Source organism: Salvelinus fontinalis, chromosome 13 (assembly GCF_029448725.1).
Source record: "Salvelinus fontinalis isolate EN_2023a chromosome 13, ASM2944872v1, whole genome shotgun sequence".
In the NCBI taxonomy this organism is placed as follows: Eukaryota; Metazoa; Chordata; class Actinopteri; order Salmoniformes; family Salmonidae; genus Salvelinus; species Salvelinus fontinalis.
In genome coordinates, this window is record NC_074677.1 from 20,669,758 (window position 1) to 20,694,909 (window position 25,152).

The 25,152-nt window shown below is 44.1% G+C and overlaps 1 protein-coding gene across 2 annotated transcripts in view; it reads left to right on the forward strand.

Annotated features, from left to right (window-relative positions):
• Positions 1 to 25,152, forward strand: part of LOC129868230 (rho GTPase-activating protein 26-like) — a 146,965-nt gene that overhangs the window by 109,996 nt on the left and 11,817 nt on the right. For both annotated transcript variants that reach the window (XM_055942021.1, XM_055942022.1), the window contains exons 17-20: positions 2,217 to 2,322; positions 6,208 to 6,367; positions 8,831 to 8,978; positions 9,239 to 9,482. In XM_055942021.1, the coding sequence (XP_055797996.1) occupies positions 2,217 to 2,322; positions 6,208 to 6,367; positions 8,831 to 8,978; positions 9,239 to 9,482 (658 nt within the window). The remainder of the gene's footprint in view (positions 1 to 2,216; positions 2,323 to 6,207; positions 6,368 to 8,830; positions 8,979 to 9,238; positions 9,483 to 25,152) is intronic.

Below are 25,152 nucleotides of genomic sequence, written 5' to 3' on the forward strand. Positions count from 1 at the left end.
GTACCTGGCTGACTGGCTGGCTGGTACCAGGCTGACTGACTGGCTGGTACCAAGCTGACTGGCTGGCTGGTACAAAGCTGACTGACTGGCTGGTACCAAGCTGACTGGCTGGCTGGTACCAAGCTGACACAGACCTGTAGACTCACAGACCTGTAGACTCACAGACCCGTAGACTCACAGACCTGTAGACTCACAGACCTGTAGACTCAAATATATATGTACTTCGAAAATCATCTACGCTTGATTGAGGTTGTCTGGCCGGCACAATGGACCCAATCTAATAGCACCATATGGTACTCCAGGAGGGAAAATGACACTCAACGTATTTGAAAGGTAACCAACTGTATTGGAAGGGAATTGGGCAGTCCTGCCCCTGGCCTGAAGACAGGAGGAGACAGGTAGCCTCAACTCCAGCTGTTGTACAGTGTTGACTGGTATCGTGACAGTAGGACTTCTGGAGAGTGCAGTAGTAAGGTGCTCTGAGGCAAACCTCTCTCAAGGTAATGGAGTATAATGATGGAAAGTAGGGTTAACTGCCGGCTGGATTCAGAATCTACATGCAGGTTCTAACCATAGTATATTTGCCTCTTCAGGGAATCAATGCTTTCATAACATATAGTATGATAAGCTCTCGTGGTAAGCTATAAAAACAGCATTATAAACTGGGTGGTTCGAGCCCTGTATGCTGATTGGCTGACAGCCGTGGTATATCAGACCGGATACCACGGGTATGACAAAACATGCATTTTTACTGCTCTAATTACTTTGGTAGCCAGTTTATAACAGCAATAAGGCACCTCAGGGGTTTGTGGTTTATGGCCAATATACCATGGCTAAGGGCTGCGTCCAGGTACTCCGCTTTGCGTTGTGCCTAAGAACAACCCTTAGCCGTGGTATATTAGCCATATACCACACCCCCTCGGGCATTATTGCTTAAGTATAGTATATAGTATGTGTGAGCAGTTCCCACATGAAGAAATACTATAGTATACTATGGTATAAATACTATAGTATTCACTGTAGTGTTTTTGCAGTATTTACTGTAGTATATTGTAGCATTTACTGTAGTATACTGTAGTATTTACTATAGACTAGTTGGTTCATTAGGAACAGAAACAACATGCCCTAACCATGGGGCAAAACAGATGAGGTTGGCTTAGATTGTTGACAACATGTAAGTTATATTTTGTCTCCAATGTTTATTGAAAACATAAATACATTTGCACAATGACCACTTGTTGTCTCTCAAATACATTGTTACATTTGTTGGTTAGCTAGCTAGCGAATTTGAGCCATATTAGCATTGACATGAAATCCGTTAAAACAGCTCAAATCGAGACATGGTGTCAATAAGATGAAACGAGCTGAAACGAGTCCCTTACGATTCCCCACATGGCAGTTTGTTGTCGTTCATGCTAGTAGTCTGGCCATCCATGCTAGTAGTCTGGCCATCCATGCTAGTAGTCTGGCCATCCATGCTAGTAGTCTGGCCATTCATGCTAGTAGTCTGGCCATCCATGCTAGTAGTCTGGCCATCCATGCTAGTAGTCTGGCCATCCATGCTAGTAGTCTGGCCATCCATGCTAGTAGTCTGGCCGTTCATGCTAGTAGTCTGGCCATCCATGCTAGTAGTCTGGCCATCCATGCTAGTAGTCTGGCCATCCATGCTAGTAGTCTGGCCATCCATGCTAGTAGTCTGGCCATCCATGCTAGTAGTCTGGCCATCCATGCTAGTAGTCTGGCCATCCATGCTTGTAGTCTGGCCATTCATGCTAGTAGTCTGGCCATTCATGCTAGTAGTCTGGCCATCCATGCTAGTAGTCTGGCCATCCATGCTAGTAGTCTGGCCATTCATGCTAGTAGTCTGGCCATCCATGCTAGTAGTCTGGCCATCCATGCTAGTAGTCTGGCCATCCATGATAGTAGTCTGGCCATCCATGCTAGTAGTCTGGCCATCCATGCTAGTAGTCTGGCCATTCATGCTAGTAGTCTGGCCATCCATGCTAGTAGTCTGGCCATCCATGATAGTAGTCTCTTCTCTCTATCTCTTCTCTCTCTTTTTTTCTATTCTCTCTCTCATCTCTCTCTTCTCTCTATATTTTCTCTCTTCTCTCTCTCTCCTCTCTCTTCTTTATCTTCTGTTCTCTAACTTATCTCTCTCTCTTCTCTCCTCTTCTCTCTCTCTCCACTCTCCCTCTTCTCTCTTCTCTCTCTAGAACGTGACAATCAGGAGGCGAGGATCACAGAGATCCATAGCATCGTCCACTGGCTCCCAGAGAAGAACCGGCAGATGCTGGACCTGCTTACGAAACACTTGGCAAAGTAGGTTTGGTTTATGTACCCTATTCCTTATGTAGTGCACTATTTAGGGAATAGGGTGTCCATTTTGGATGCAGACCATGTTACAAATCCCCCACCCAGGCCTGTAAGAGGATTGGCTTGGTAATGAACTCAGGACTGTAGTGTTGACACCAGTAATGGCTCCTAACTTTCCCCTGTGTTCCTCCTCTACACCACCACCGAAAAACAACACACGTCATTAGTTTGGTCGCCAGACTCATCCTCTTCTTCTGGGTATTGTTGTCCAATGGAGGCGGTGCAGTTTGCCATCTGTCTTTCTCAATACCATGTCAGAGTGACGATAGGTTACTATCAGAGGCAGGCAGCAGAATTAAAACTCTTACCCTATTTATTGTTGTCCAACATGCTGAGAGAGGATTATGGGTAATCCTAAACCGGTCGTCATGGTTTAGATTTAACTAACATACACTATGTCTATGTACATTTATTTTTACATTTCATGTGCCGTCACATACGAGATGGTACATCCTGAAATCGGAAATGACGGTGTTTTTATAGGAATGGGCAGATGTTGGATAATGACAGTGTTTGACCCCAGCTAAAAGAAGGGCTTGACTTGGTTGGCATGTGCACTATGATGCAGCAGGGTTGTTCTACCAATTTGCTGCCTTTTAAGAAGTGTAACGTGGTAAAAAAATTAATAGAAAAATTATTTCACCTAATTTTAACATTCTGTCATAAAGAGCACATGTTCAACTTCTTCAAAATATATAGTACCTGCCCGTTAAAGGCCCAGTGCTGTGTTTTATATCATACTGTACAGCAGCTGATGAAACTAACACTGTAAAAGTGAGAGAATAAAATGTGATCAGTGTTATTTCCTTATAGCTGGTTGAAAATATAGTCTACACAGCATTTTCCGATCAGCAGGTTTGCATGGGCGGGAGTTTTGGATTTCTATGGTGACATCACCATACGGTAAATTGGTTAATAGACCAATAACGAAGAGAGTACCAAACCTCTCTGCCAGTTTTTCCCTCCCCACTCAGACAACTCCCAGACACTACTAGCAAAATTCTTGCTTGAGAAATAGTTTTTTGCTTTAAAGCTATTTATGCCCATTTTAACGGAAGTCTATTGCAGTAAGGTACTTAATTGTTACACAGAAATTCTATGATATTGATATAAAAACTGCTGCATTGGGTCTTTAAGTGCCAAATAAAGTAACATAGTTGACGATTTCTTCTTAAATCACCCATAAATCCGCACATGACAAGGGGAATGGAAGCTTGTTGTGTGCAACAGGGAGGGGCAATTGAATGCAAGCTTCATAACATTTTTGAAATTGTTCAAACATTTTCAAGCCTGTCTGTCTATGGGTAACAGGGTTGACGTGTTATTCTAGCCTGTCTGTCTGTGGGTAACAGAGTTGACGTGTTATTCTAGCCTGTCTGTCTATGGGTAACAGGGTTGACGTGTTATTCTAGCCTGTCTGTCTATGGGTAACAGGGTTGACGTGTTATTCTAGCCTGTCTGTCTATGGGTAACAGGGTTGACGTGTTATTCTAGCCTGTCTGTCTATGGGTAACAGGGTTGACGTGTTATTCTAGCCTGTCTGTCTGTGGGTAACAGGGTTGACGTGTTATTCTAGCCTGTCTGTCTATGGGTAACAGGGTTGACGTGTTATTCTAGCCTGTCTATGGGTAACAGGGTTGACGTGTTATTCTAGCCTGTCTGTCTATGGGTAACAGGGTTGACGTGTTATTCTAGCCTGTCTGTCTATGGGTAACAGGGTTGACGTGTTATTCTAGCCTGTCTGTCTATGGGTAACAGGGTTGACGTGTTATTCTAGCCTGTCTGTCTATGGGTAACAGGGTTGACGTGTTATTCTAGCCTGTCTGTCTATGGGTAACAGGGTTGACGTGTTATTCTAGCCTGTCTGTCTATGGGTAACAGGGTTGACGTGTTATTCTAGCCTGTCTGTCTGTGGGTAACAGGGTTGACGTGTTATTCTAGCCTGTCTGTCTGTGGGTAACAGGGTTGACGTGTTATTCTAGCCGGTCTATGGGTAACAGGGTTGACGTGTTATTCTAGCCTGTCTGTCTATGGGTAACAGGGTTGACGTGTTATTCTAGCCTGTCTGTCTATGGGTAACAGGGTTGACGTGTTATTCTAGCCTGTCTGTCTATGGGTAACAGGGTTGACGTGTTATTCTAGCCTGTCTATGGGTAACAGGGTTGACGTGTTATTCTAGCCTGTCTGTGGGTAACAGGGTTGACGTGTTATTCTAGCCTGTCTGTCTATGGGTAACAGGGTTGACGTGTTATTCTAGCCTGTCTGTCTATGGGTAACAGGGTTGACGTGTTATTCTAGCCTGTCTGTCTATGGGTAACAGGGTTGACGTGTTATTCTAGCCTGTCTGTCTATGGGTAACAGGGTTGACGTGTTATTCTAGAATGTCTGTCTGTGGGTAACAGGGTTGACGTGTTATTCTAGCCTGTCTGTCTATGGGTAACAGGGTTGACGTGTTATTCTAGCCTGTCTGTCTATGGGTAACAGGGTTGACGTGTTATTCTAGCCTGTCTGTCTATGGGTAACAGGGTTGACGTGTTATTCTAGCCTGTCTGTCTATGGGTAACAGGGTTGACGTGTTATTCTAGCCTGTCTGTCTATGGGTAACAGGGTTGACGTGTTATTCTAGCCTGTCTGTCTATGGGTAACAGGGTTGACGTGTTATTCTAGCCTGTCTATGGGTAACAGGGTTGACGTGTTATTCTAGCCTGTCTGTCTATGGGTAACAGGGTTGACGTGTTATTCTAGCCTGTCTGTGGGTAACAGGGTTGACGTGTTATTCTAGCCTGTCTGTCTGTGGGCAACAGGTGTTACGCTCCACCTGCTCAGTTTTACACCACTAAACACCAGAAAATGACAAACTGCATTTACTCTATGATTTGACTATTAGATGTTTAAATTAGATGTTTAAATTAGATGACTATTAGATGTTTATAGTTCCACCATATTAAAACAAGAGTTCAGTTCACGTAACAGGATTGACCTTAAAACGAGGGACAGATGAAGACAAATGAATCACTAACCACATGAAATAAATAATGATCTTCAAAAATGACTGTCGAAGCAACAAAATAACTAAGGCTGAATGAAGTGTGTTAAATCTTCCTAGAAGTGACACAGGGTTGACGGAGGGACACTTTGGCACTTTAGCAAGCCTTTATTCATATTCAGAAAAAATCTGATTTATTGACTTTTCCATGTGACCTATATTAAAGGGCGCTTCATTAAATATAACAGCCTTTTAAAATGCAATATTGGTGCACAATTTCTATTTAAAATATCAAAGGGACACAAAAGGCAGTCATTTGGTGGAACGACCCAGCAGTGTTTGTCACTCAGAAAGTAGCAACACCATGCAACACTAACACTGGATAGGGCCAAAGAGAAAACTCCTTTTTTTGATGGAGTTTAGCTGATATCAGCAGTGCAAAACTCCCATTTGCGATTTGACTTTGATTGGGGAGAATGTGTGCCCTCAATATGAATACGAGCCAACTGGCATTAGTGAGATGTGTCACAATGAATCAATGATTTATACCTCATCCCAAATGGAACCCCATTCTCTTATAGCACACTAGCAGGACACATCTTTAAAGTGCGGCAGGTAGCCTAGCGGTTAAGAGCATTGGGCCAATAACAGAACGGTTGCTGGTTCGAATCCCCGAGCTGACTAGGTGAAAAGTCGGGCGATGTACCCTTGAGCAAGGCATTTAACTCTAACTACTCTAGTCACTCCGGATAAGAGCGGCTGCTAAAAGACTCAAATGTAAATGTAAAGTCTCTCACACATCTTTCCTCACTCCCCCCCCACCCTTACCTCACGACCCCCCCCAGTGTGGCCAGTCACCACCAGCAGAACCTGATGACTGTGGCCAACCTGGGGGTGGTGTTCGGCCCCACTCTGCTGAGGCCGCAGGAAGAGACTGTGGCAGCCATCATGGACATCAAGTTCCAGAACATCGTGGTGGAGATCCTCATCGAGAACCACGAGAGGGTGAGTCAGTCACTGACGGGTCTCAAAGAGAGAAGTTCTGTTCAACACAATCCAACACCTTATCTTATCTCTCTTACCTAGATGACAGGGTTAGTCTCCAAGTCCCACATTGGCCCCTGGCGGATAATGGGGCCGTTGGAGGGAGGGAGGGAGAGACCAGAACTGTAATCTGATTAGCCAGGGTGGAGGAGTATTTATCACTAAGTGTGTCTGTGAAAACTAATGATCCACTTTTACTTGAGCAGCGATTGATTCTGAGATTCATCTGCCCCAGACTTTTGATTTAATTATCTGAATGAAATGAGAGAAATGTTGTCAGAGGAATGGTGGCTGCCAGACACCGTTTTGGGAATAAGAAGCATCCTTGTCATAATGCTGATAACATTTCTGAATACCTGAAGCATTATGAGAGTGGCATGGTATTAAGTATGTGGACACCCACTCCCTTACTGAAGAGCTCAGTGACTTTCAATGTGGCACCGTCATACACTACATCCCCAAAAGTATATGGACATCGACTCGTCGAACATATCATTCCAAAATCATGGACGTCCTATGACGGTGCCACGTTGAAAGTCACTGAGCTCTTCAGTAAGGCCATTCTACTGCCAATGTTTGTCTATGGAGATTGCATGGCTGTGTGCTCGATTGTATACACCTGTCAGCAATGGGTGTGGCTGAAATAGCCGTATCCACTAATTTGAAGGTGTGTTCACATACTTCTGTATATATAGTGTAGGATGCCACCTTTCCAAGTCAATTAGTTACATTTCTGCCCTGCTAGCAGCTTCCCCTGTCAACTGTAAGTGATGTTATTGTGAAGTGGAAACATCTAGGAGCAACAACGGCTCAGCCGCGAAGTGGTAGGCCACACAACCTCACAGAACGGGACCACCAAGTGCTGATGTGCGTGGCGCGCATAAATTGTCTCTCCTCGGTTGCAACACTCACTACCGAGTTCCAAACTGCCTCTGGAAGCAACGTCAGAGCAAGAACTGTTTGCCGGAAGCTTCATGAAATGTGTTTCCATGGCCGAGCAGCCGCACACAAGCCTAAGATCACCATGCGCAATGCCAAGCTTCGACTGGAGTGGTGTAAAGCTTGCCGCCATTGGACACTGGAGCAGGGAAACGCGTTCTCTGGAGTGATGAATCACGCTTCACCATCTGGCAGTTCGACGGACGAATCTGGGTTTGGATGAGCCAGGAGAACGCTACCTGCCCGAATGCATAGTGTCAACTGTAAAGTTTGGTGGAGGAGGAGTAATAATGGTCTGGGGCTGTTTTTCATGGTTCGGGCTCGACCCCTTAAGACTTCCCTTCACTGGACCTAACACTACGGTATACAATGACATTCTAGATGAATCTGTGCTTCCAATTTTGTGGCAACAGTTTGGGGAAGGCCTTTTCTGGTTTCAGCATGACATTGCTGCATGCACAAAGCGAGGTCCATACAGAAATGACTTGTCGAGATCTGTGTGAAAGAACTTTCCTGGACTGCACAGAGCCCTGACCTCAACCCCATCGAACACCTTTGGGATAAGTTGGAACGCCGACTGCAAGTCAGGCCTAATCGCCCAACATCAGTGCTTGACCTCACTAATGCTCTTGTAGCTGAATGGAAGCAAGTCCCAGCAGCAATGTTCCAACATCTAGTGGAAAGCCTTCCCAGAAGAGTGGAGGGTGTTATAGCAGCAATGTTCCAACATCTAGTGGAAAGCCTTCCCAGAAGAGTGGAGGCTGTTATAGTGGCAATGTTCCAACATCTAGTGGAAAGCCTTCCCAGAAGAGTGGAGGCTGTTATAGCAGCAATGTTCCAACATCTAGTGGAAAGCCTTCCCAGAAGAGTGGAGGCTGTTATAGCAGCAATGTTCCAACATCTAGTGGAAAGCCTTCCCAGAAGAGTGGAGGCTGTTATAGCAGCAATGTTCCAACATCTAGTGAAAAGCCTTCCCAGAAGAGTGGAGGCTGTTATAGCAGCAATGTTCCAACATCTAGTGGAAAGCCTTCCCAGAAGAGTGGAGGCTGTTATAGCAGCAATGTTCCAACATCTAGTGAAAAGCCTTCCCAGAAGAGTGGAGGCTGTTATAGCAGCAATGTTCCAACATCTAGTGGAAAGCCTTCCCAGAAGAGGGGAGGCTGTTATAGCAGCAATGTTACAACATCTAGTGGAAAGCCTTCCCAGAAGAGTGGAGGCTGTTATGGCAGCAAAGGGGGGACCAACTCCATGTTAATGCCCATTGATTTTTGAATGAGATGTTCGACGAGCAGGTGTCCACATACTTTAGGCCATGTAGTGTATCTGTAAATTGTAATACCATTTCCTATCTTCTCACAAAGGCCCTACAATTTCATTGTCAAACTAAATGTTTAGTTGTGTGAGTAAGTTTATTTAACCATGGGTGGGTACCTGTAGTCAGTGTACAGTATGGGAAGGTTGATTGTGCCAGTGCTGTGTGTGCAGATATTCAAGGACATGCCAGTTCCGGGAGGTGGCCCGGCCAACCTACAACTCAACCTGCAGCCGCGGAGGAGGAGCACGGAGAGCAAGGCCCCGTCCTGCAGCGAGAGACCCCTCACCCTCTTCCACACACCCACACACTCCCAGAAAGGTGGGCACAACAGTCTCTCTTCATCCCACACACCCTTCCTAATGTTCAGTGTCAGTCAGGACAGGAGACATCCAAATTGCCTGAGATTTGTTCATCCTTCTTAATTTAAATTACTTTCTTCTCCTTTTCAAATGTAAAAAAAAAATCTATTGAGAGCATTTGCGTTGGCGGCTGACACGTTGATCACCAATCTTAAATATCCTCCTCACCGACTCAAGTAGTTAGTGTAACATATACATCTTCTTATTGCTGTTATGTAGTGGAGGAAAGGAACAGTGTGGTAGTGAACTCTACTCTAGAGCTCCAGCAGCCGCAGCCAGCCCAGGCCAAGGCCCCCCACAACAACCCTTCAGCCACCCCCTCCTCCTCAGCAGCGGTCAACCATAACAGCAGTGGCAGCCACGGCCACAGCTGGACCCCGCGCAACAGCCTGACCAGCACTGACGGAGACCAGGACAGGGGCCTGACTGCCAGTCAGAACTCACAGATCCGCCCAAACTCACTGTGAGTACACATACATAAGCAAGCCTGCAAACGCGTTTGCACGCACACACACTCTCTTTCTTCACTGTACTCTTTGTGTCTTTCTTCACCCTCCTTTCTGTCTATTTCTTCACCCTCCTTTCTGTCTCTCTTCACCCTCCTCTCTGTCTCTCTTCACCCTCCTCTCTCTCTTTCTTCACCCTCCTCTCGGACTCTTTCTTCACCCTCCTCTCTGTCTCTTTCTTCACCCTCCTCTGTCTCTCTTCACCCTCCTCTCTCTTCACCCTCCTCTCTGTCTCTTTCTTCACCCTCCTCTCGGTCTCTTTCTTCACCCTCCTCTCTGTCTCTTTCTTCACCCTCCTCTCTGTCTCTTTCTTCACCCTCCTCTCTCTCTTTCTTCACCCTCTTCTCTGTCTCTCTCTTCACCCTCCTCTCTGTCTCTTTCTTCACCCTCCTCTCGGTCTCTTTCTTCACCCTCCTCTCTGTCTCTTTCTTCACCCTCCTCTCTGTCTCTTTCTTCACCCTCCTCTCTCTCTTTCTTCACCCTCTTCTCTGTCTCTCTCTTCACCCTCCTCTCTGTCTCTCTCTTCACCCTCCTCTCTGTCTCTCTCTTCACCCTCCTCTCTGTCTCTTTCTTCACCCTCCTCTCTGTCTCTTTCTTCACCCTCCTCTCGGTCTCTTTCTTCACCCTCCTCTCTGTCTCTTTCTTCACCCTCCTCTCTGTCTCTTTCTTCACCCTCTTCTCTGTCTCTTTCTTCACTCTCCTCTCTGTCTCTTTCTTCAACCTCCTCTCTCTCTTTCTTCACCCTCCTCTCTGTCTCTCTCTTCACCCTCCTCTCTGTCTCTTTCTTCACCCTCCTCTCTGTCTCTTTCTTCACCCTCCTCTCTCTCTTTCTTCACCCTCGTCTCTCTCTCTTTCTTCACCATCTTCTCTGTCTCTCTCTTCACCCTCCTCTCGGTCTCTTTATTCACCCTCCTCTCGGTCTCTTTCTTCACCTTTGCATTGACATAATACTCCCCCGAGTGTTGATAGAAGACATCTTTGATGGAATATGATCTTACCTTGTGAAATCTCTTGAGGGTTGACAAAAGGAATTTAACTCACTGGGAGAAGCGAGATGTGTTCTCAAAGGCTGCCTCTCCAAAACCACAGAAATTGGCTATACTCAATTCTGTCTCTCTCATACTCCTTCTTTCGCACTTGCTCTCCCATTGATTATGTCTCATCTTCAGAGCTCTGTTCTCATGTATTTTCTTTCCCTTAAGGTCACATTTGGAGGTGTTGGTACTGAGGAGAATGGGTCCATTTGCAGTGTGATCCTCTCTCTCTCTCCGTCCTTCTCTCAATCACTCTCTCTCTCTCCCTCCTTCTCTCTCTCTTTCTTCACCCTCCTCTCTGTCTCTCTCTTCACCCTCCTCTCTGTCTCTTTCTTCACCCTCCTCTCTGTCTCTTTCTTCACCCTCCTCTCTCTCTTTCTTCACCCTCTTCTCTCTCTCTTTCTTCACCCTCTTCTCTGTCTCTCTCTTCACCCTCCTCTCGGTCTCTTTATTCACCCTCCTCTCGGTCTCTTTCTTCACCTTTGCATTGACATAATACTCCCCCGAGTGTTGATAGAAGACATCTTTGATGGAATATGATCTTACCTTGTGAAATCTCTTGAGGGTTGACAAAAGGAATTTAACTCACTGGGAGAAGCGAGATGTGTTCTCAAAGGCTGCCTCTCCAAAACCACAGAAATTGGCTATACTCAATTCTGTCTCTCTCATACTCCTTCTTTCGCACTTGCTCTCCCATTGATTATGTCTCATCTTCAGAGCTCTGTTCTCATGTATTTTCTTTCCCTTAAGGTCACATTTGGAGGTGTTGGTACTGAGGAGAATGGGTCCATTTGCAGTGTGATCCTCTCTCTCTCTCCGTCCTTCTCTCAATCACTCTCTCTCTCTCCCTCCTTCTCTCTCTATCACTCTCTCTCTCTGTCTCTATCTCTTTCTCCCTCTCTCTCTCTGTCTCTCTTCCTCCCTCTCCTGTTCTCCCTCCACTTCTGTCTCTCTGTCTCTCTCTTTCTCTTCCTCCCTCTCTCTTTCTCCCTCTCCCCCCTCTCTCTCTCTGTCCCTCCCTCCCTTCCTTGCTCTCTCTCTATCCCTTTCTCTCTCTCTTTCTCCCTCTCTCTCTCCTCCTTAATCCCCCCCTTTCTCAGAACAGGAAGTGGACACAGCAGATTGAATAAGAAGTTGATTTTGAGCCACAAGCTGATGGCCTTTTGGAACACACTTAATTCCCTCCAATATAAAATGTAGGACAAGAGATGGAGAGAGAGACATCGTGTTGTCAGTATGTTTCTCCGCTGACGCTAGCAGCAATCCTGAACAGGGGTCTGATAATGGGTCATAATGGATCGTAGTTTTAACGACAACATGGTGTATTCACAACATGGCACATTCACAACATGGCACATTCACAACATGGAGTATTCACAACATGGAGTATTCACAACATGGAGTATTCACAACATGGAGTATTCACAACATGGCACATTCACAACATGGCACATTCACAACATGGAGTATTCACAACATGGCACATTCACAACATGGAGTATTCACAACATGGAGTATTCACAACATGGAGTATTCACAACATGGAGTATTCACAACATGGCACATTCACAACATGGCACATTCACAACATGGAGTATTCACAACATGGCACATTCACAACATGGAGTATTCACAACATGGAGTATTCACAACATGGCACATTCACAACATGGCACATTCACAACATGGCACATTCACAACATGGCGTATTCACAACATGGAGTATTCACAACATGGCACATTCACAACATGGAGTATTCACAACATGGAGTATTCACAACATGTCACATTCACAACATGGAGTATTCACAACATGGAGTATTCACAACATGGCACATTCACAACATGGCACATTCACAACATGGAGTATTCACAACATGGCGCATTCACAACATGGCGCATTCACAACATGGCACATTCACAACATGGCACATTCACAACATGGCACATTCACAACATGGCACATTCACAACATGGAGTATTCACAACATGGCACATTCACAACATGGAGTATTCACAACATGGAGTATTCACAACATGGTGTATTCACAACATGGCACATTCACAACATGGAGTATTCACAACATGGTGTATTCACAACATGGTGTATTCACAACATGGCACATTCACAACATGGCACATTCACAACATGGTGTATTCACAACATGGCACATTCACAACATGGCGCATTCACAACATGGCGCATTCACAACATGGCGCATTCACAACATGGCACATTCACAACATGGCACATTCACAACATGGAGTATTCACAACATGGCACATTCACAACATGGCACATTCACAACATGGAGTATTCACAACATGGCACATTCACAACATGGAGTATTCACAACATGGCGCATTCACAACATGGTGTATTCACAACATGGAGTATTCACAACATGGCACATTCACAACATGGTGTATTCACAACATGGTGCATTCACAACATGGCACATTCACAACATGGAGTATTCACAACATGGCACATTCACAACATGGCACATTCACAACATGGAGTATTCACAACATGGCACATTCACAACATGGCACATCCACAACATGGCGCATTCACAACATGGCACATTCACAACATGGAGTATTCACAACATGGCACATTCACAACATGGAGTATTCACAACATGGTGCATTCACAACATGGAGTATTCACAACATGGCACATTCACAACATGGCACATCCACAACATGGCACATTCACAACATGGTGTATTCACAACATGGCACATTCACAACATGGCACATTCACAACATGGCACATTCACAACATGGCACATTCACAACATGGCGCATTCACAACATGGCACATTCACAACATGGAGTATTCACAACATGGCACATTCACAACATGGAGTATTCACAACATGGCGCATTCACAACATGGTGTATTCACAACATGGAGTATTCACAACATGGCGCATTCACAACATGGTGTATTCACAACATGGAGTATTCACAACATGGCACATTCACAACATGGTGCATTCACAACATGGCACATTCACAACATGGCACATTCACAACATGGTGTATTCACAACATGGCACATTCACAACATGGTGTATTCACAACATGGCACATTCACAACATGGCACATTCACAACATGGAGTATTCACAACATGGCACATTCACAACATGGTGCATTCACAACATGGCACATTCACAACATGGAGTATTCACAACATGGCACATTCACAACATGGCGCATTCACAAAATAGTGCATCAGAGATATTAGAGAAAGGAGGAGATAGGAATCCCATGGGGCAATGAATGGAGAAACGTATAACACCCCCCCCCACCCAGCAGACTGTTGGCCAATCACATTCACATTGTCATGCTGTGTCATGCAGTTGCTAAGCTAATCGTCACGCAATCCCTTCTCAAAGTCAGGGTATGAGTCGAGAAACATGCCTATTTTCCTCAAAAGTATGTAATGTCACGATTCCAAAGCTATACGATATTACAGAAAACAAGTTAATAATCTCACATCTCAGAAAATATTTGTAATGTTGTACTCCTTGGTCACGAAATTCATGCTGATGTTGGGTTTTTGAGCTTGCGCACAATTGACTCGCATTCACTCCTTGAAGGAGAGCTTTCCTTGTCCCAGAATGAACTGTACGGCCCATTGACGACGCATGGGCAATATACACAATGGGCGTAAATACAATTCCAATGGAGTTTCCCCATCTCCTCAAAACAATCTGTGGGTGCGTTCACAAAATGGTTTATTTGAGGATTTCATTGATCATGTGGTGTGTCTGAATCCAAAGTGTCACTTAGTTTTAGTAAATTTAAATGAAGGAAATTACATTGTGAGCAAAATTATTAATTATATCACTTTAGTAAATCATTTTAAAAGGGTTAATGACATTAGATTTCAGCATCTGTTGCCTCGATTTAAAAAATCCTAAATAACCAAACTTGTCTCATTGGTGTTACTACTCCTACTGGTGACAAAATGTTATCATAATGGCATAGTCATTGATTTAGAATGGGAAAATGGATCCAAATGCATTTAAATAAATACAAATCTAGAAAGATAAGTACTCCTAAATGCCATGCCCAAATGCCACTGCAAACGAGCCTTTTAGGAGTTTTCTTTAAATCAAACCTTCACAAGCAATTTGATGGTTTGACAACAACCAGTTATTTAGCTTTAAAAAATAGGTTAAAAGCAAGATTTCCTCTCAGAAAGCAAATACAGTGGTTTGGTAAGCCAAGAGTTCATCTACTCAGTACTGACATGCAGTGAAAGGCCATAAGACAGCTGAGTAAGTCATTAATGGGCTTGTCATGGACCAACTATGCTTTATGAGTTGAAGGTCAGATTTGAACAGTGATGCGGCTTTTTTACAGCAGAAAACTGACTCATATTACAAGTGTTTATTTAACTCGCCGTGCTGATTATCTGAAACGTGTTGGGGAGCGAGGGAGAGCAGAACTCTCAGGGGGAAGCAGGGGAGACCTTCTGGCTCTCACATAACAACTGCAACCTTGTTCAACTGGTTCAATGCCAACCTGTGCAGAGACTTTGTTTCATTCAATGCTAGCCTGTACAGAGACTTTGTTTCATTCAATGCTAGCCTGTACAGAGACTTTGTTTCATTCAATGCTAGCCTGTACAGAGACTTTGTTTCATTCAATGCTAGCCTGTACAGAGACTTTGTTTCATTCAATGCTAGCCTGTACAGAGACTTGGTTTCATTCAATGCTCGCCTGTACAGTGACTTGGTTTCATTCAATGCTAGCCTGTACAGAGACTTTGTTTCATTCAATGCTAGCCTGTACAGTGACTTGGTTTCATTCAATGCTAGCCTGTACAGAGACTTTGTTTCATTCAATGCTAGCCTGTACAGAGACTTGGTTTCATTCAATGCTAGCCTGTACAGGGACTTGGTTTCATTCAATGCTAGCCTGTACAGAGACTTGGTTTCATTCAATGCTAGCCTGTACAGAGACTTGGTTTCATTCAATGCTAGCCTGTACAGAGACTTTGTTTCATTCAATGCTAGCCTGTACAGAGACTTTGTTTCATTCAATGCTAGCCTGTACAGAGACTTTGTTTCATTCAATGCTAGCCTGTACAGAGACTTGGTTTCATTCAATGCTCGCCTGTACAGTGACTTGGTTTCATTCAATGCTAGCCTGTACAGAGACTTTGTTTCATTCAATGCTAGCCTGTACAGTGACTTGGTTTCATTCAATGCTAGCCTGTACAGAGACTTTGTTTCATTCAATGCTAGCCTGTACAGAGACTTGGTTTCATTCAATGCTAGCCTGTACAGGGACTTGGTTTCATTCAATGCTAGCCTGTACAGGGACTTGGTTTCATTCAATGCTAGCCTGTACAGAGACTTGGTTTCATTCAATGCTAGCCTGTACAGAGACTTTGTTTCATTCAATGCTAGCCTGTACAGAGACTTGGTTTCATTCAATGCTAGCCTGTACAGAGACTTTGTTTCATTCAATGCTAGCCTGTACAGAGACTTTGTTTCATTCAATGCTAGCCTGTACAGAGACTTTGTTTCATTCAATGCTAGCCTGTACAGAGACTTGGTTTCATTCAATGCTAGCCTGTACAGAGACTTGGTTTCATTCAATGCTAGCCTGTACAGAGACTTGGTTTCATTCAATGCTAGCCTGTACAGAGACTTTGTTTCATTCAATGCTAGCCTGTACAGAGACTTGGTTTCATTCAATGCTAGCCTGTACAGAGACTTGGTTTCATTCAATGCTAGCCTGTACAGAGACTTGGTTTCATTCAATGCTAGCCTGTACAGAGACTTTGTTTCATTCAATGCTAGCCTGTACAGAGACTTTGTTTCATTCAATGCTAGCCTGTACAGAGACTTTGTTTCATTCAATGCTAACCTGTACAGAGACTTGGTTTCATTCAATGCTAGCCTGTACAGAGACTTGGTTTCATTCAATGCTAGCCTGTACAGAGACTTGGTTTCATTCAATGCTAGCCTGTACAGAGACTTGGTTTCATTCAATGCTAGCCTGTACAGAGACTTGGTTTCATTCAATGCTAACCTGTACAGGGACTTGGTTTCATTCAATGCTAGCCTGTACAGAGACTTGGTTTCATTCAATGCTAGCCTGTACAGGGACTTGGTTTCATTCAATGCTAGCCTGTACAGAGACTTTGTTTCATTCAATGCTAGCCTGTACAGAGACTTGGTTTCATTCAATGCTAGCCTGTACAGAGACTTGGTTTCATTCAATGCTAGCCTGTACAGAGACTTGGTTTCATTCAATGCTAGCCTGTACAGAGACTTTGTTTCATTCAATGCTAGCCTGTACAGAGACTTGGTTTCATTCAATGCTAGCCTGTACAGGGACTTGGTTTCATTCAATGCTAGCCTGTACAGAGACTTGGTTTCATTCAATGCTAGCCTGTACAGGGACTTGGTTTCATTCAATGCTAGCCTGTACAGAGACTTGGTTTCATTCAATGCTAGCCTGTACAGAGACTTGGTTTCATTCAATGCTAGCCTGTACAGAGACTTTGTTTCATTCAATGCTAGCCTGTACAGAGACTTTGTTTCATTCAATGCTAGCCTGTACAGAGACTTTGTTTCATTCAATGCTAGCCTGTACAGAGACTTTGTTTCATTCAATGCTAGCCTGTACAGAGACTTTGTTTCATTCAATGCTAGCCTGTACAGAGACTTGGTTTCATTCAATGCTCGCCTGTACAGTGACTTGGTTTCATTCAATGCTAGCCTGTACAGAGACTTTGTTTCATTCAATGCTAGCCTGTACAGTGACTTGGTTTCATTCAATGCTAGCCTGTACAGAGACTTTGTTTCATTCAATGCTAGCCTGTACAGAGACTTGGTTTCATTCAATGCTAGCCTGTACAGGGACTTGGTTTCATTCAATGCTAGCCTGTACAGGGACTTGGTTTCATTCAATGCTAGCCTGTACAGAGACTTGGTTTCATTCAATGCTAGCCTGTACAGAGACTTTGTTTCATTCAATGCTAGCCTGTACAGAGACTTGGTTTCATTCAATGCTAGCCTGTACAGAGACTTTGTTTCATTCAATGCTAGCCTGTACAGAGACTTTGTTTCATTCAATGCTAGCCTGTACAGAGACTTTGTTTCATTCAATGCTAGCCTGTACAGAGACTTGGTTTCATTCAATGCTAGCCTGTACAGAGACTTGGTTTCATTCAATGCTAGCCTGTACAGAGACTTGGTTTCATTCAATGCTAGCCTGTACAGAGACTTTGTTTCATTCAATGCTAGCCTGTACAGAGACTTGGTTTCATTCAATGCTAGCCTGTACAGAGACTTGGTTTCATTCAATGCTAGCCTGTACAGAGACTTGGTTTCATTCAATGCTAGCCTGTACAGAGACTTTGTTTCATTCAATGCTAGCCTGTACAGAGACTTTGTTTCATTCAATGCTAGCCTGTACAGAGACTTTGTTTCATTCAATGCTAACCTGTACAGAGACTTGGTTTCATTCAATGCTAGCCTGTACAGAGACTTGGTTTCATTCAATGCTAGCCTGTACAGAGACTTGGTTTCATTCAATGCTAGCCTGTACAGAGACTTGGTTTCATTCAATGGTAGCCTGTACAGGGACTTGGTTTCATTCAATGCTAGCCTGTACAGAGACTTTGTTTCATTCAATGCTAGCCTGTACAGAGACTTGGTTTCATTCAATGCTAGCCTGTACAGAGACTTGGTTTCATTCAATGCTAGCCTGTACAGAGACTTGGTTTCATTCAATGCTAGCCTGTACAGAGACTTTGTTTCATTCAATGCTAGCCTGTACAGAGACTTGGTTTCATTCAATGCTAGCCTGTACAGGGACTTGGTTTCATTCAATGCTAGCCTGTACAGAGACTTGGTTTCATTCAATGCTAGCCTGTACAGGGACTTGGTTTCATTCAATGCTAGCCTGTACAGTGACTTGGTTTCATTCAATGCTAGCCTGTACAGTGACTTGGTTTCATTCAATGCTAGCCTGTACAGGGACTTGGTTTCATTCAATGCTAGCCTGTACAGATACTTGGTTTCATTCAATGCTAGCCTGTACAGGGACTTGGTTTCATTCAATGCTAGCCTGTACAGTGACTTTGTTTCATTCAATGCTAGCCTGTACAGTGACTTGGTTTCATTCAATGCTAGCCTGTACAGAGACTTGGTTTCATTCAATGCTAGCCTGTACAGAGACTTGGTTTCATTCAATGCTAGCCTGTACAGAGACTTGGATTCATTCAATGCTAGCCTGTACAGAGACTTGGTTTCATTCAATGCTAGCCTGTACAGGGACTTGGTTTCATTCAATGCTAGCCTGTACAGTGACTTGGTTTCATTCAATGCTAGCCTGTACAGAGACTTTGTTTCATTCAATGCTAGCCTGTACAGAGACTTCGTTTCATTCAATGCTAGCCTGTACAGGGACTTGGTTTCATTCAATGCTAGCCTGTACAGAGACTTGGTTTCATTCAATGCTAGCCTGTACAGGGACTTGGTTTCATTCAATGCTAGCCTGTACAGTGACTTGGTTTCATTCAATGCTAGCCTGTACAGAGACTTGGTTTCATTCAATGCTAGCCTGTACAGAGACTTGGTTTCATTCAATGCTAGCCTGTACAGTGACTTGGTTTCATTCAATGCTAGCCTGTACAGAGACTTTGTTTCATTCAATGCTAGCCTGTACAGAGACTTTGTTTCATTCAATGCTAGCCTGTACAGAGACTTGGTTTCATTCAATGCTAGCCTGTACAGGGACTTGGTTTCATTCAATGCTAGCCTGTACAGAGACTTGGTTTCATTCAATGCTAGCCTGTACAGGGACTTGGTTTCATTCAATGCTAGCCTGTACATAGACTTGGTTTCATTCAATGCTAGCCTGTACAGAGACTTGGCTTCATTCAATGCTAGCCTGTACAGAGACTTGGTTTCATTCAATGCTAGCATGTACAGTGACTTGGTTTCATTCAATGCTAGCCTGTACAGAGACTTGGTTTCATTCAATGCTAGCCTGTACCACGACTTGGTTTCATTCAATGCTAGCCTGTGCAGAAACTTGGTTTCATTCAATGCTAGCCTGTACAGAGACTTGGTTTCATTCAATGCTAGCCTGTACAGAGACTTGGTTTCATTCAATGCTAGTGTAACGGATGTGAAATGGCTAGCTAGTTAGCGGGTACGCGCTAGTAGCATTTCAATCAGTTACGTCACTTGCTCTGAGACTTTAAGTAGGGTTGCCCCTTGCTTTGCAAGGGCCGCGGCTTTTGTGGAGCGATGGGTAACGACCGTGCTTCGTGGGTGACTGTTGTCGATGTGTGCAGAGGGTCCCTGGTTCGCTCCCGCGTCGGGGCGAGGGGACGACGTAAAGTTAAACTGTTACATTGATGCTGTTGACCCGGATCACTGGTTGCTGCGGAAAAGGAGGAGGTTGAAAGGGGGGTGAGTGTAACGGATGTGAAATGGCTAGCTAGTTAGCGGGTACGCGCTAGTAGCATTTCAATCAGTTACGTCACTTGCTCTGAGACTTTAAGTAGGGTTGCCCCTTGCTTTGCAAGGGCCGCGGCTTTTGTGGAGCGATGGGTAACGACCGTGCTTCGTGGGTGACTGTTGTCGATGTGTGCAGAGGGTCCCTGGTTCGCGCCCGCGTCGGGGCGAGGGGACGGTTTAAAGTTATACTGTTACACTAGCCTGTACAGAGACTTGGTTTCATTCAATGCTAGCCTGTACAGTGACTTGGTTTCATGATTTTTTTTTATTAGTGAAGTCAGTTAAGAACAAATTCTTATTTACAATGACAGAGACTTGGTTTCATTCAATGCTAGCCTGTACAGAGACTTTGTTTCATTCAATGCTAGCCTGTACAGAGACTTTGTTTCATTCAATGCTAACCTGTACAGAGACTTGGTTTCATTCAATGCTAGCCTGTACAGAGACTTGGTTTCATTCAATGCTAGCCTGTACAGAGACTTGGTTTCATTCAATGCTAGCCTGTACAGAGACTTGGTTTCATTCAATGCTAGCCTGTACAGAGACTTGGTTTCATTCAATGCTAACCTGTACAGGGACTTGGTTTCATTCAATGCTAGCCTGTACAGAGACTTGGTTTCATTCAATGCTAGCCTGTACAGGGACTTGGTTTCATTCAATGCTAGCCTGTACAGAGACTTTGTTTCATTCAATGCTAGCCTGTACAGAGACTTGGTTTCATTCAATGCTAGCCTGTACAGAGACTTGGTTTCATTCAATGCTAGCCTGTACAGAGACTTGGTTTCATTCAATGCTAGCCTGTACAGAGACTTTGTTTCATTCAATGCTAGCCTGTACAGAGACTTGGTTTCATTCAATGCTAGCCTGTACAGGGACTTGGTTTCATTCAATGCTAGCCTGTACAGAGACTTGGTTTCATTCAATGCTAGCCTGTACAGGGACTTGGTTTCATTCAATGCTAGCCTGTACAGAGACTTGGTTTCATTCAATGCTAGCCTGTACAGAGACTTGGTTTCATTCAATGCTAGCCTGTACAGAGACTTTGTTTCATTCAATGCTAGCCTGTACAGAGACTTTGTTTCATTCAATGCTAGCCTGTACAGAGACTTTGTTTCATTCAATGCTAGCCTGTACAGAGACTTTGTTTCATTCAATGCTAGCCTGTACAGAGACTTTGTTTCATTCAATGCTAGCCTGTACAGAGACTTGGTTTCATTCAATGCTCGCCTGTACAGTGACTTGGTTTCATTCAATGCTAGCCTGTACAGAGACTTTGTTTCATTCAATGCTAGCCTGTACAGTGACTTGGTTTCATTCAATGCTAGCCTGTACAGAGACTTTGTTTCATTCAATGCTAGCCTGTACAGAGACTTGGTTTCATTCAATGCTAGCCTGTACAGGGACCTGGTTTCATTCAATGCTAGCCTGTACAGGGACTTGGTTTCATTCAATGCTAGCCTGTACAGAGACTTGGTTTCATTCAATGCTAGCCTGTACAGAGACTTTGTTTCATTCAATGCTAGCCTGTACAGAGACTTGGTTTCATTCAATGCTAGCCTGTACAGAGACTTTGTTTCATTCAATGCTAGCCTGTACAGAGACTTTGTTTCATTCAATGCTAGCCTGTACAGAGACTTTGTTTCATTCAATGCTAGCCTGTACAGAGACTTGGTTTCATTCAATGCTAGCCTGTACAGAGACTTGGTTTCATTCAATGCTAGCCTGTACAGAGACTTGGTTTCATTCAATGCTAGCCTGTACAGAGACTTTGTTTCATTCAATGCTAGCCTGTACAGAGACTTGGTTTCATTCAATGCTAGCCTGTACAGAGACTTGGTTTCATTCAATGCTAGCCTGTACAGAGACTTGGTTTCATTCAATGCTAGCCTGTACAGAGACTTTGTTTCATTCAATGCTAGCCTGTACAGAGACTTTGTTTCATTCAATGCTAGCCTGTACAGAGACTTTGTTTCATTCAATGCTAACCTGTACAGAGACTTGGTTTCATTCAATGCTAGCCTGTACAGAGACTTGGTTTCATTCAATGCTAGCCTGTACAGAGACTTGGTTTCATTCAATGCTAGCCTGTACAGAGACTTGGTTTCATTCAATGCTAGCCTGTACAGGGACTTGGTTTCATTCAATGCTAGCCTGTACAGAGACTTTGTTTCATTCAATGCTAGCCTGTACAGAGACTTGGTTTCATTCAATGCTAGCCTGTACAGAGACTTGGTTTCATTCAATGCTAGCCTGTACAGAGACTTGGTTTCATTCAATGCTAGCCTGTACAGAGACTTTGTTTCATTCAATGCTAGCCTGTACAGAGACTTGGTTTCATTCAATGCTAGCCTGTACAGGGACTTGGTTTCATTCAATGCTAGCCTGTACAGAGACTTGGTTTCATTCAATGCTAGCCTGTACAGGGACTTGGTTTCATTCAATGCTAGCCTGTACAGTGACTTGGTTTCATTCAATGCTAGCCTGTACAGTGACTTGGTTTCATTCAATGCTAGCCTGTACAGGGACTTGGTTTCATTCAATGCTAGCCTGTACAGATACTTGGTTTCATTCAATGCTAGCCTGTACAGGGACTTGGTTTCATTCAATGCTAGCCTGTACAGTGACTTTGTTTCATTCAATGCTAGCCTGTACAGTGACTTGGTTTCATTCAATGCTAGCCTGTACAGAGACTTGGTTTCATTCAATGCTAGCCTGTACAGAGACTTGGTTTCATTCAATGCTAGCCTGTACAGAGACTTGGATTCATTCAATGCTAGCCTGTACAGAGACTTGGTTTCATTCAATGCTAGCCTGTACAGGGACTTGGTTTCATTCAATGCTAGCCTGTACAGTGACTTGGTTTCATTCAATGCTAGCCTGTACAGAGACTTTGTTTCATTCAATGCTAGCCTGTACAGAGACTTCGTTTCATTCAATGCTAGCCTGTACAGGGACTTGGTTTCATTCAATGCTAGCCTGTACAGAGACTTGGTTTCATTCAATGCTAGCCTGTACAGGGACTTGGTTTCATTCAATGCTAGCCTGTACAGTGACTTGGTTTCATTCAATGCTAGCCTGTACAGAGACTTGGTTTCATTCAATGCTAGCCTGTACAGAGACTTGGTTTCATTCAATGCTAGCCTGTACAGTGACTTGGTTTCATTCAATGCTAGCCTGTACAGAGACTTTGTTTCATTCAATGCTAGCCTGTACAGAGACTTTGTTTCATTCAATGCTAGCCTGTACAGAGACTTGGTTTCATTCAATGCTAGCCTGTACAGGGACTTGGTTTCATTCAATGCTAGCCTGTACAGAGACTTGGTTTCATTCAATGCTAGCCTGTACAGGGACTTGGTTTCATTCAATGCTAGCCTGTACATAGACTTGGTTTCATTCAATGCTAGCCTGTACAGAGACTTGGCTTCATTCAATGCTAGCCTGTACAGAGACTTGGTTTCATTCAATGCTAGCATGTACAGTGACTTGGTTTCATTCAATGCTAGCCTGTACAGAGACTTGGTTTCATTCAATGCTAGCCTGTACCACGACTTGGTTTCATTCAATGCTAGCCTGTGCAGAAACTTGGTTTCATTCAATGCTAGCCTGTACAGAGACTTGGTTTCATTCAATGCTAGCCTGTACAGAGACTTGGTTTCATTCAATGCTAGTGTAACGGATGTGAAATGGCTAGCTAGTTAGCGGGTACGCGCTAGTAGCATTTCAATCAGTTACGTCACTTGCTCTGAGACTTTAAGTAGGGTTGCCCCTTGCTTTGCAAGGGCCGCGGCTTTTGTGGAGCGATGGGTAACGACCGTGCTTCGTGGGTGACTGTTGTCGATGTGTGCAGAGGGTCCCTGGTTCGCTCCCGCGTCGGGGCGAGGGGACGACGTAAAGTTAAACTGTTACATTGATGCTGTTGACCCGGATCACTGGTTGCTGCGGAAAAGGAGGAGGTTGAAAGGGGGGTGAGTGTAACGGATGTGAAATGGCTAGCTAGTTAGCGGGTACGCGCTAGTAGCATTTCAATCAGTTACGTCACTTGCTCTGAGACTTTAAGTAGGGTTGCCCCTTGCTTTGCAAGGGCCGCGGCTTTTGTGGAGCGATGGGTAACGACCGTGCTTCGTGGGTGACTGTTGTCGATGTGTGCAGAGGGTCCCTGGTTCGCGCCCGCGTCGGGGCGAGGGGACGGTTTAAAGTTATACTGTTACACTAGCCTGTACAGAGACTTGGTTTCATTCAATGCTAGCCTGTACAGTGACTTGGTTTCATGATTTTTTTTTATTAGTGAAGTCAGTTAAGAACAAATTCTTATTTACAATGACAGAGACTTGGTTTCATTCAATGCTAGCCTGTACAGTGACTTGGTTTCATTCAATGCTAGCCTGTACAGGGACTTTGTTTCATTCAATGCTAGCCTGTACAGAGACTTGGTTTCATTCAATGCTAGCCTGTACAGAGACTTTGTTTCATTCAATGCTAGCCTGTACAGAGACTTCGTTTCATTCAATGCTAGCCTGTACAGGGACTTGGTTTCATTCAATGCTAGCCTGTACAGAGACTTGGTTTCATTCAATGCTAGCCTGTACAGGGACTTGGTTTCATTCAATGCTAGCCTGTACAGTGACTTGGTTTCATTCAATGCTAGCCTGTACAGAGACTTGGTTTCATTCAATGCTAGCCTGTACAGAGACTTGGTTTCATTCAATGCTAGCCTGTACAGAGACTTGGTTTCATTCAATGCTAGCCTGTACAGAGACTTGGTTTCATTCAATGCTAGCCTGTACAGTGACTTGGTTTCATGACATTTTTTTATTAGGCAAGTCAGTTAAGAACAAATTCTTATTTACAATGACAGATTTTTGACTTGTCACCTTGGGGATTTAATCTAGCAACCTTTCAGTTACTGGCCCAATGCTCTAACCACTAGGCTACTTGCCATACCAATGCTAGCCTATTGGATTCAGCTTGTAGAAAGTTCTGGTTGTTAATAGCTGGCTTGGACACGGTGGCTGGCAGGCCCCCATTCAGACATGTCAAGTGACAGTGGTCCTGTCTGGGACAACCTAGCCAATAGCCAATCATATC